Source organism: Thalassophryne amazonica, chromosome 21 (assembly GCF_902500255.1).
Source record: "Thalassophryne amazonica chromosome 21, fThaAma1.1, whole genome shotgun sequence".
NCBI lineage: Eukaryota > Metazoa > Chordata > Actinopteri > Batrachoidiformes > Batrachoididae > Thalassophryne > Thalassophryne amazonica.
The window spans coordinates 10,074,673-10,087,979 of NC_047123.1; the positions used below are offsets into that span (position 1 = coordinate 10,074,673).

Below are 13,307 nucleotides of genomic sequence, written 5' to 3' on the forward strand. Positions count from 1 at the left end.
GGCCTGATTGGTGGATTGCTGCAGAGATGGTTGTCCTTCTGGAAGGTTCTTCTCTCTCCACAGAGGAATGCTGGAGCTCTGACGGAGTGACCATTGGGTTCTTGGTCACCTCCATGACTAAGGTCCTTTGCTCAGTTTAGATGGATGGCCAGCTCTAGGAAGAGTCCTGGTAGATCTGAACTTCTTCCATTTACAGATGATGGAGGCCACTGTGCTCATTGGAACCTTCAAAGCAGCAGAAATTTTTTTTGTACCCTTCCCCAGCTTTGTGCCTCAAGACAATCCTGTCTCAGAGGTCTACAGACAGTTCCTTTGACTTCATGCTTGATTTGTGCTCTGACATGTTCTGTCAGCTGTGGGACCTTATATGTACAACCCCTGGCAAAAATTATGGAATCACCGGCCTCAGAGGATGTTCATTCAGTTGTTTAATTTTGTAGAAAAAAAGCAGATCACAGACATGACACAAAACTAAAGTCATTTCAAATGGCAACTTTCTGGCTTTAAGAAACACTATAAGAAATCAAAAAAAAAAAAAAAATTGTGGCAGTCAGTAACGGTTACTTTTTTAGACCCAGCAGAGGAAAAAAATATGGAATCACTCAATTCTGAGGAAAAAATTATGGAATCACCCTGTAAATTTTCATCCCCCAAATTAACACCTGCATCATATCAGATCTGCTTGTTAGTCTGCATCTAAAAAGGAGTGATCACACCTTGGAGAGCTGTTGCACCAAGTGGACTGACATGAATCATGGCTCCAACACGAGAGATGTCAATTGAAACAAAGGAGAGGATTATCAAACTCTTAAAAGAGGGTAAATCATCACATAATGTTGCAAAAGATGTTGGTTGTTCACAGTCAGCTGTGTCTAAACTCTGGACCAAATACAAACATGGGAAGGTTGTTAAAGGCAAACATACTGGTAGACCAAGGAAGACATCAAAGCGTCAAGACAGAAAACTTAAAGCAATATGTCTCAAAAATCAAAAATGCACAACAAAACAAATGAGGAACGAATGGGAGGAAACTGGAGTCAACGTCTGTGACCAAACTGTAAGAAACCGCCTAAAGGAAATGGGATTTACATACAGAAAAGCTAAATGAAAGCCATCATTAACACCTAAACAGAAAAAACATGGTTACAATGGGCTAAGGAAAAGCAATCGTGAACTGTGGATGACTGGATGAAAGTCATATTCAGTGATGAATCTCGAATCTGCATTGGGCAAGGTGATGATGCTGGAACTTTTGTTTGGTGCCGTTCCAATGAGATTTCTAAAGATGACTGCCTGAAGAGAACATGTAAATTTCCACAGACGTTGATGATATGGGGCTGCATGTCAGGTAAAGGCACTGGGGAGATGGCTGTCATTACATCGTCAATAAATGCACAGGTTTACATTGTTATTTTGGACACTTTTCTTATCCTATCAATTGAAAGGATGTTTGGGGATGATGAAATCATTTCTCAAGATGATAATGCATCTTGCCATAGAGCAAAAACTGTGAAAACATTCCTTGCAAAAAGACACATAGGGTCAATGTCATGGCCTGCAAATAGTCCGGATGTTAATCCAATTGAAAATCTTTGGTGGAAGTTGAAGAAAATGGTCCATGACAAGGCTCCAACCTGCAAAGCTGATCTGGCAACAGCAATCAGAGAAAGTTGGAGCCAGATTGATGAAGAGTACTGTTTGTCACTCATTAAGTCCATGCCTCAGAGACTGCAAGCTGTTTCCTGATTTCTTATAGTGTTTCTTAAAGCCAGAAAGTTGCCATTTGAAATTATTTTAGTTTTGTGTCATGTCTGTGATCTGCTTTTTTTTTCTACAACATTAAACAAATGAATGAAAATCCTCCGAGGCTGGTGATTCCATAATTTTTGCCAGGGGTTGTAGACAGGTGTGTGTCTTTCCAAATCATGTCTAATCAGCTGAATTTACCCCAGGTGGACTCCAGTTCAGCTGTAGAAACATCTCGAGGATGATCAGTGGAAACAGGAGGCTCCTGAGCTCAATTCTGAGCTTCATGGCAACAGCTGTGAATACTTATGTGCATGTGATTTATTTCTTTGTTTTAAATAAATTTGCAAAAATGTAAAATAAATAAATAAATAAAAAATCCCCCAACATTTTTTCATATTGTCATTTTGGGGTATTGTGTGTAGAATTTTGAGGGTAAAAAAGAAAGAAAAGAATTTCATCCATTTGAGTGAGGCTGTAATATAACGAAATGTGGAGAAAGTGAAATGCTGTGAATACTTTCTGGATGCACTGTAGACATACAATACATTGTATATTTATTAAAAAAATGTTTTTGGACATTTCTTTGGACCTTTGGCCCAAATAGACCAGAAGAGTCATGTCAAATTGTTTCAACGGTTTCCACAAAATTTCAAAAAGCAAAGAACATCAAATTATTTTCCCTAAAATGATCTTGTATTGTGAGGAAAAAACATTTTAACATCAACATATATTTTTAATAGAACTTTTTTGAGTGCACTCATCTATTAGTCCATCCATCTAATTTTTTCATATTTTAATTCCACAGCTGTGAAGACAGGCAACATTATCCAGCTGTTTTTCCTGTTCTTAACCAAATGTTTGGAGTTTAAACATGACAGAAGATAATGGTACTGGAGCGTTCTCAGCGTTCCACCTGGAACAGGTTCAATCAACATCCACAAAAAATATATTTATGAATAAACAGGGTCATGCAGTTAAAGATATTATTTCATAGCCTTTTCAACTTACATTTGATCCACTGATTGAGTCTAACATTAGTTAACACCTTCCAAAGAGATGGTGGTTAATATATTAACCAGGTGTGCAGCATTAAACATTTTTAATCAGATTTTACCTATGAAGCTTAAAACTGATCAAGAATGAGTTATTGTTTTCACGTCGTTCCTTCTTCCACATCAGCAATCAATCGGTGGCAGTTGAAGAACTGGAAGAACTCAGACAAGTTCTTCCGGCTCAAAAGAGTTCCTGGTGCTCCAGTGTTGGGTTCCAGGTGGAACCTTATTCATTGAAAGGGCAAGGGTCCACATAAATATGTTTCTGAAATGGAAATCGTCGCTTTAGTCCTGAAAACCGGAAATGTGATTACGTTTTGTTGTTGTGTCACACTGACATGTTCAGGTGTGTACTCGTGGTTACCTGGTTTACCTGTTCGTCTAATCCGAGGCCTCGTGTGTAACCACTCGGTCTCTCCAGTGGAAGTTTCCAGTGCTTCTGTCTGACACGATTCAAGTGAAAACAGCTTTGGTTGCATTTTGTGCACTTGCCATGAGTGTATTTTTATTTATTTATCTTTTTTCTGGAAACTCAGTCATACGCTGGAGAAAACAAAAGCAGTCTGTGCTGAGATTTGCCAAAGTGTTGTTTGATTTATGTGGAAAAACTTTTGGCTCAGAGTCAGACTGAGGTGGAGGAGTCATTTGGGGGTGGAGCTTTGCACTCCTTTTTGTTCTCATGGTCCAATAAGCAGCAGGCACACTGTTTGGTGTGTGTTCACCTGGATCAGGGGCTGTGTGACAGGCCTCGTGCACTGTGACGTGCACGCGCTGAGGTGATTCGGGTTTGCTGAGGTGATTCGGGTTTCCTGGAAATCTGTGAGCACTCCTCTGGTTTTTCCTTTTCCGTGTTTCTTACTAGTTCATTGTGGGAGTCGGCTGAGTGGTGGCGTGTGTGTACTTGTGCATGCATGTGTGTGTGTAGTAACGTGAGGGTGTGGATGGCTGCATTCTTAACATTACTAATCAGGCAGTGCAGCCGCAGCACTGCTCCGTGTTCTGTCGGCTCTGCTGGGAGTTTCTAACCACTGACCTTTTGATCTTTCAGGTTTGTTGACCACATGGCTTCAGGTGAAGATGACGGAGGCATTTCATTGGACATTGACAAAGTGCACACGCTTCTGCATGGTCAGTCTGTTCCTCTGCTCTTATAGAAATCATTCTGTGCTTACCGTATTTTCCAGAGTATGTCGCTTTTTTTTTTCTTTTTTTACTACTTTGGTAGGTCCAGCGACTTATACGCTCATGCGACCTGTATATTAAATAAAGTCACGTGTTTATTAGTAACAACAACAAGCACTAAACAAAATAAACTCCAATATTAAAAGAATAAATGCCAAGAATTAATGTGCAGTACAACAATGCACAAAAATCCCAAATTATAGAGCTGTCGGCCAGTAATCTGTGCCCATCTTATGATTTTGTTTGTCCACATGCCATCAAATAGCATCCAGTTTGTTTACTGTCACATCTTACTTATTTTTGGAATTTAACAGTCCTTATGTTATACACCACAACCTGAGGTCTTTCTGCATAAATCCACTGTTCATGTCTCCATGTTGCTGTAGGTCAGCAGTTCGTGTCCATCTGATGATCGCTTTTGTCCAAACCGTGTCAAATAACAACGGTCCAATGTATATTTATTTGTCAGTCTTGGTTATTTTTGGAATATTAAATTCTTTATGTTGAGTAGCAGCACAGGCTGTGGTGTGCACATGTGCTGCACTGAGTTTGTTGTTAAAGTGCCCTTCAAGGAAACACTGTTTATGAAGTGAGTTCCACTGACAGCAAAAAAGATGTGACTTATCTCTCTCTTTTTGCCTTTTCACAATGCATTTTCTTTTTTAAACAAGTGTGACATACTCTGGAAATTATGGTATATATTGTGTGTCGTCATCAAAAAGCCAGCTGGCTTTCTGAATTCAGTGGCAACAAGAAGGGACACTCAGAGTGTCTGCTGCTTAATGTTTCACTGATTCAGGCCAATAAATTTTTATTCAGTGATACCATCACTGAGGGAGATAAATTTTGATATTAAAACTACATTAAATCTTTAACACAAGATGTAAAAGATCTTTCCCCATGTGCCAGAATCATCAGTGCAGCACTGGATGAAAGATGCAAGGGCCTGTCAGGAGCCCAGAAACTCCCTGACCTTTTATATACACACACACTAATTACAAGCAAACAGATCACAGGTGAGGATGGTTACCTTTTGTAGCCATTCAAATCCGTTTGTGTCAACTTGTGTGCATGTTATCAGGCCAAAATCACCATGGTATGTAAACTTTTGATCAGGGTCATTTGGGTAGTTTCTGTTATCATTATGACTTTAAAAGAGTAAACACATTTGTTTGACAATAAATGGCTTCACACAACCACTAACCATTAGTTAAAAAAATGTTTTTGTGTTATTTTTCATATTCTCTGAAAAATTGCCAAAAAAAAAAAAGAAAAAAAAAAAATCTGCGAGGGTATGTAAACGTTTGAGCGCAACTGTAGATGTCAGGAAAAAATGTTTGACTACTTGTCACCCTCTTCAGTTAACCAGTGTGTGAGCTCTTTGGGTGCCCTTATAGTTTGAATTGATTATGTTGCAGAAAGTAATTTAGTAGTTCACCTGCCACCAAGTATGTTTGAGACTTTGTTCCATGGAACATTCAATCTTTTGGTCAAATTCTGTCAGTAGGCAATAACAAACATCAAAGAAGTGGCACTTATTAATTTAAAGAGGAAAAGGAACCAATTATATACTGATATTACCTCTTGACGCTGATCAGGAAATTACAGTTTGTCAGAAAGCACTTTGGAGCAAACTCCCAACAGGAATGAATCTTTATTTTAAAGTCAGATTTATTTTGAAATTCTACAAACAAAATTCAGTAAAATCTAATTATTGTAGTGTCTGTTTATTTCTGTGGTAAATTTCAGATCATTTTACAATATAACCAGTAGAGTGTTTTATTTATGAGGGATTCCGTCGCAAATCGAATTTGCTCTGTGAGATTTTGCAGACAACATGAAGGAAAACACACACAAAATATTTGAAGTTTGTGTTGCATTTAATGGAAATTGTGAATTTGGAATTCTGGATTTACAGCACACACAAAAAAAGACGTCTGACATTGTCATCTTTATCTCATTTTGGCCAAGTAAAAACAACAAACTGTCACCATAACTAAGGGTAGTTCATGTGTGGGCTGATCTGGAATTACCAACAACCCGCAGTTACAAGTCAAACAAAAATATTTTGAATGTTATTCTGGTTATTTGCCGGCAGGTCAGGGAAAATAAATTTTAAGTATAGTAGTCAAAGAGATTGTTCATGAAGATGACAGCAGTTGTGGTTATGGACAGTAATTGTGATGCTGTTTTGAGGGTTAGCTATACCTAACCGTCAAAACAGCAACACAGCACACACACACACACACACCTTCCGTCATCGTTAGACTCACCCCAGTTTAGATGTGCAGGTGTCCTGCATGCCTTTCGACATGACCATCAGAGGCTGCTGAACTTGTAACAGTTATTGCACAGCAAAAGTTTTCATTTATTCTTCATTTGGTAAATGTTGATGGACTCTTGGTCTTTCAACACCCCAAAATAACCTTCTCGTCCAGTTTCGCTATGATTATGTGACAACGTGGTCACGATAATGAAGCTGGAACTCTTAACCAGTTAAAGGACATGTCACACCAAAATCATAACAATTTAGATTTAGGCTGTTAGTGACCATCTGGTGATCCACCATAATTACTTTGTCCACTTCCATGACCGGTTTCAAAGTATACGGCATACGCAGCAAACAGCTATGGAGACATCCAAAAACAAAGTACTACTGAGTACTTGGGTGTTTCCAACAAGTGACATTGCTACTAGAAGAGTCCCAACGTGCACTTCAGTGGAATGTAGCTGATAACGTTAAGAACGGAGGCTTAGATTAATTAAAAAATATTATTCCAAAGTTGACATAAGTATGATGTCGTGTTATGATGAGTTGGTTTTAAGTGGAAAGCTTTTAATTTTGATGCAGTGACAGTAAAAGCTGCAACTTTGTGAAGGTTTCTGCACCTGCATGGCCATGAGTCACAAACGCAGCCTGTCATTAACCATCTCTGCTCCAGATTCAGCTTTGTGCGCCATTAATTGAGTGTTATCAATAAAATGTAAAAAAAAAAAAAAAAAAATCTGCTGCTGGAGGAAAACCCGTCTTGCAGACATTCCTTTTCACAACAAGCTGAGAGGAGCAACAAGCAGCAGCAGCAGCGCGTGCACACACACACTCTAGCTCCTCAAAGCAAAAAAAAAAAAAAGAACCTTGCCACAAAACACAAAAAGGGTAAAATCCTGTACATGCCAGACTCACCGTGTTATATTGTTTTCCAAATTTAAACTCCACACGAACAAAGAAGCGCACCGGCTCCAGCTTTGCCTCTCTCACGATCGTGGCACGTTCAATAATGTCCATTAACTCCTGGAAATAATGTATTCTGACTATTCAACATAACAAATCCATCTCCGTGTCCAGGCAGTCTGTTAAAAACAGTGTTAGATGTTGTGATGTCCATGTCCACAGCTTCAGTAAACCAGCATCCACACAAACAGCACATCTCCACACTTTAGGCTCCAAAATTCGACACTCTGAAAAACTTAAGAGTTTCATGGTGAAGCGTGTCGTCTCCTCGCTTGTAAATCTGAGTCATCACCTTCGAATGGCAGCTCAGAAGCTTCATTTTTTGACGGAGCAGGTTTGTTTTTGGATGGAGCAGGTTTGTTTCCCTCTTTCTGTCAGTCATTGGGATGTTTCTGTTTTGCTAATAAGTATGTCACACACTGAAAAATGCCGAGAATTGCAGAGTGAGATGTTTTCTGGAAATGCACCTGCTTACGCTCAGAGTGAGAGGAATAAAATACATCAGAGATCACTAATTATTCGCACGTGTGCAAAGATGCTTACAATCATGAGTACTTTTATGTTGTCTTACTAACTGGAACTTTAAAAAAACATGAGACATGTCCTTTTAAACAGCTTCACAATGGAGCAGAAGAACAGATTTTCTTGAAATAGAGAATACAAATTTCCACTAAACTTTACCAGAACTCAGATGGGAAACTTGAACCTAAATTTATTGTTTTCATGCATAAGAATTCTCCTCTCTTCCGCTACAGCAAGAAGCCGGGTAACTGGTGACGCAACAGACGAAAGATGCACAATGCACTTTGTCCAATCACAGCCCCAGAAGACTATAACACCTTTAGAGTTGTCATGTGTCTTGGTGGCTTCCCTCACATGTCTCCTTTTAAGAGCTACATACTTTGAACAGATTTATTCAAGCATCAGATTTATTTAGTTGGCTATGTACCACAGGCTTTTAAGGTGGCAGTAATTAAACCATTACTTAAAAAGCCATCACTTGACCCAGCTATCTTAGCTAATTATAGGCCAATCTCCAACCTTCCTTTTCTCTCAAAAATTCTTGAAAGGGTTCTGTTAGACCTCAGTGCTGCTTTTAATACTGTTGACCATAAAATTGTATTACAGAGATTAGAGCATGCCATAGGTATTAAAGGCACTGCACTGCGGTGGTTTGAATCATATTTATCTAATAGATTACAATTTGTTCATGTAAATGGGGAACCTTCTTCACAGACTAAGGTTAATTATGGAGTTCCACAAGGTTCTGTGCTAGGACCAATTTTATTCACTTTATACATGCTTCCCTTAGGCAGTATTATTAGACAGCATTGCTTAAATTTTCATTGTTACGCAGATGATACCCAGCTTTATCTATCCATGAAGCCAGAGCACACACACCAATTAGCTAAACTGCAGGATTGTCTTACAGACATAAAGACATGGAAGACCTCTAATTTCCTTCTTTTAAACTCAGATAAAACTGAAGTTATTGTACTTGGCCCCACAAATCTTAGAAACATGGTGTCTAACCATATCCTTACTCTGGATGGCATTACCCTGACCTCTAGTAATACTGTGAGAAATCTTGGAGTCATTTTTGATCAGGATATGTCATTCAATGTGCATATTAAACAAATATGTAGGACTGCTTTTTTGCATTTGCGCAATATCTCTAAATTAGAAAAGTCTTGTCTCAGAGTGATGCTGAAAAACTAATTCATGCATTTATTTCCTCTAGGCTGGACTATTGTAATTCATTATTATCAGGTTGTCCTAAAAGTTCCCTGAAAAGCCTTCAGTTAATTCAAAACGCTGCAGCTAGAGTACTGACGGGGACTAGAAGGAGAGAGCATATCTCACCCATATTGGCCTCTCTTCATTGGCTTCCTGTTAATTCTAGAATAGAATTTAAAATTCTTCTTCTTACTTATAAGGTTTTGAATAATCAGGTCCCATCTTATCTTAGGGACCTCATAGTACCATATCACCCCAATAGAGTGCTTCGCTCTCAGACTGCAGGCTTACTTGTAGTTCCTAGGGTTTGTAAGAGTAGAATGGGAGGCAGAGCCTTCAGCTTTCAGGCTCCTCTTCTGTGGAACCAGCTCCCAATTCAGATCAGGGAGACAGACACCCTCTCTACTTTTAAGATTAGGCTTAAAACTTTCCTTTTTGCTAAAGCTTATAGTTAGGGCTGGATCAGGTGAACCAACCTTAGTTATGCTGCTATAGACTTAGACTGCTGGGGGGTTCCCATGATGCACTGAGTGTTTCTTTCTCTTTTTGCTCTGTATGCACCACTCTGCATTTAATCATTGCTGATTGATCTCTGCTGTCTTCCACAGCATGTCTTTTTCCTGATTCTCTCCCCTCAGCCCCAACCAGTCCCAGCAGAAGACTGCCCCTCCCTGAGCCTGGTTCTGCTGGAGGTTTCTTCCTGTTAAAAGGGAGTTTTTCCTTCCCACTGTCGCCAAGTGCTTGCTCACAGGGGGTCGTTTTGACCGTTGGGGTTTTTCCGTAATTATTGTATGGCTTTGCCTTACAGTATGAAGCGCCTTGGGGCAACTGTTTGTTGTGATTTGGCGCTATATAAAAAAATTGATTTGATTTAGTTTGTCCAAATAATTTTTTGGTATTTGGCACTGGATGGATTATGTACACTCAACAAAAATATAAACGCAACACTTTTGGTTTTGCTTCCATTTTGTATGAGATGAACTCAAAGATCTAAAACTTTTTCCACATACACAATATCACCATTTCCCTCAAATATTGTTCACAAACCAGTCGAAATCTGTGATAGTGAGCACTTCTCCTTGCTGAGATAATCCATCCCACCTCACAGGTGTGCCATACCAAGATGCTGATTAGACACCATGATTAGTGCACAGGTGTGCCTTAGACTGCCCACAATAAAGGCCACTCTGAAAGGTGCAGTTTTGTTTTATTGGGGGGGGATACCAGTCAGTATCTGGTGTGACCACCATTTGCCTCATGCAGTGCAACACATCTCCTTCGCATAGAGTTGAAGAGAACACCTCTCCAACGTGCCAAACGCCAGCGAATGTGAGCATTTGCCCACTCAAGTCGGTTACGACGACGAACTGGAGTCAGGTCGAGACCCCGATGAGGACAACAAGCATGCAGATGAGCTTCCCTGAGACGGTTTCTGACAGTTTGTGCAGAAATTCTTTGGTTATGCAAACCGATTGTTTCAGCAGCTGTCCGAGTGGCTGGTCTCAGATGATCTTGGAGGTGAACATGCTGGATGTGGAGGTCCTGGGCTGGTGTGGTTACACGTGGTCTGCGGTTGTGAGGCTGGTTGGATGTACTGCCAAATTCTCTGAAACGCCTTTGGAGACGGCTTATGGTAGAGAAATGAACATTCAATACACGAGCAACAGCTCTGGTTGACATTCCTGCTGTCAGCATGCCAATTGCACGCTCCCTCAAATCTTGCGACATCTGTGGCATTGTGCTGTGTGATAAAACTGCACCTTTCAGAGTGGCCTTTTATTGTGGGCAGTCTAAGGCACACCTGTGCACTAATCATGGTGTCTAATCAGCATCTTGGTATGGCACACCTGTGAGGTGGGATGGATTATCTCAGCAAAGGAGAAGTGCTCACTATCACAGATTTAGACTGGTTTGTGAACAATATTTGAGGGAAATGGTGATATTGTGTATGTGGAAAAAGTTTTAGATCTTTGAGTTCATCTCATACAAAATGGGAGCAAAACCAAAAGTGTTGCGTTTATATTTTTGTTGAGTGTATAAAACTGGTTGTATATCCTGAATGTTTAATGTCTGATTCTGGGCTCTTCCTTCATCTTCATCCTAAATTTAGCAGAAACTGGTCAAAAGACCTTGAATTCAGGGACTGAGATTAGGATCTGGTTGAGAGCCATACGTGTGTGTGTCTGAGAATGAACTGTGGCTGTTAGTGTGTGTGCGTCACTGTCTATCTCTGTCACATTCTTGGAAATGGTCCCATTTCACAGCCTCGTCCCAACCTGCTAGTCATACTCCAGTTTAGACGATGGTGTTTCACTCTGGACTTGTCCAAAGGGGCAGACAGCAGTTACTTTCTGTTTGAAGAAGTCTGTCTCCTCACTCAATATACATGGATTTATTATTGATTATTGGACATAAGCATGGAGGAGCTAAATACCTGTCAGTTTTCTGATGGTAGGTGAGTAGAGTGTTTGCTGCTCTTTTGAAGTTTTGAGTTTTTTGGCTACGTTTTGCAAAAAGATCATGAATATATACAAAGGGAGAGGCGAGTGAGGTAAGCCACAAAGACACCCATGACAGCCCTGAAAGAATTATAGACATCAACAATAGGTAAAGAAGGGCTGTAAAACAGGAAAACCAATGAAATGTAGACTCTGGTTTTCCCATGTGCCTCCTGCCAAAGTGCACAGTTTCTTCAATAATGCAGCAGCTAAGAGAATGTTAAGTACAAAATCCTGCAAATGGTGACACAAGCATCAAATTTGGCACAAATACTCCTTAGACATGAACTCTTTTGAAAAAATCGACTAGAAATGGACTTCTAATGACACCAAACTTATATTGGTGAGTAAACGGTCGTATTTTATGCCAGAAATGAGGTCCAGGTTGTTAAAAGCAGCATTTCTCCTTTAATTCGGGTTGCCTTATATACACATGTTTAAGCCAACAGACAGCAGCTGGTTTATGCTCTGTTGGCTTATTAGTGCAGCAGATAACTGAAACAATCATTCAAATGGTGATACAAGCATCATATTCAGCACAAATACAGCTCAGACACTACACTTAAAAACAAAACAAACAACAACAACAAAAAATGACTGGCCACTTGAATTTTCAATAGGCGGCCAGGTAGGGGTCAATTGAAGAATTACACAGGGGTCAAATTTAAAAGATGCTCCAATCAAATTGAAAACTACACCACATTATTTGTCTGATCATAATGATTCCAAAAAGGTATAGTTTGGACTGTCTATGAATGTTCAGGAGTTATGGGGTAAAAACGGCAAAAAGTTTCAGTTTGTTTGTACAGGGGTCAAAAGTTAAAGTTGCTCCAATTTTGGTTAAATAATTATGCAAATTATTAATTGAGTTAACAGGGTTTTAAAAAGGAATGGTATGTATCATGCTTAGTTGTCATGTTACAGGGTACCATATGACACATGTCATAGAATCCAATGGACGTTGACCTTGTTTGACCTTTACTTTGCAGACCAAACATTCAACACAGTCAAAACTATTCCATTTATTAATCCTATTAGTGTAGTGTTCAATTTGATTGGAGCATTGTTTAATTTTGACCCCTGTGTAATTCTTCAATTGACCCCTACCTGGCTGCCTATTGAAAATTCAAGTGACTAGTTGGTTTTTTCAAAAGAGTAATGTCTTAATTAAGAATGAACAAAGAGAATTATCTACAGATCCCACCAAAATTAATAACACCTTTTTTCATATTATAAAACCCTTTATAATTCTAACGGCTCATTAGACCTGGTAAATCAAAACGGCTTCTTGGCTGGATTGGTCATTCCCTGTATTTCAGAAGATACAAAAACTGAATTGGAGAGGGAATTAAATTTAAAAGACATCTCTAATGCTATTACAAACATGAGAGGAGGAAAAGCTTCAGGCCCAGATGGGCTTCCGATAGATATCTATAAATTATTTAAAGCAAAATTAGTAGTGCCATTATTAGAAGTGTATTTGGAATCCTTTAAAACAGGTTGCCTCCCCATTACGTCATTACGTTGTGCGCTGATCACTCTTACTCTAAAACCAGGCAAAGCGTCAACCAAATGCAGTTCTTACAGACCTATATCACTTTTAAACTCTGATGCGAAGATTATAGCCAAGGTTCTAGCTATGAGACTTGAGAGGGTTCTGCCAGCCATTATACGTGGAGACCAGAATGGTTTTGTACAAAATCGCCAGGGGTTCCACAATGTGATAAGAGTTCTTAATATAATTCATGAGTGTGAAAAGTCTCCAGATACTGCAATTCTATCACTCGAGACAGAGACGGCGTTTGACTGGGTCTACTCGAGGTGCTTAAGCGTTTTGGATTTGGTAAGCACTTTCGT

At 39.5% G+C, this 13,307-nt stretch overlaps 1 protein-coding gene across 1 annotated transcript in view; it reads left to right on the forward strand.

Annotated features, from left to right (window-relative positions):
* Positions 1-3,489: 3,489 nt before the first annotated feature.
* Positions 3,490-13,307, forward strand: part of LOC117503180 (nesprin-2) — a 189,943-nt gene continuing 180,125 nt past the window's right edge. Inside the window, exons 1-2 of the mRNA XM_034162379.1 lie at positions 3,490-3,620; positions 3,850-3,929. Coding sequence (XP_034018270.1) covers positions 3,863-3,929 — 67 coding nt within the window. The 5' untranslated portion in view covers positions 3,490-3,620; positions 3,850-3,862. The remainder of the gene's footprint in view (positions 3,621-3,849; positions 3,930-13,307) is intronic.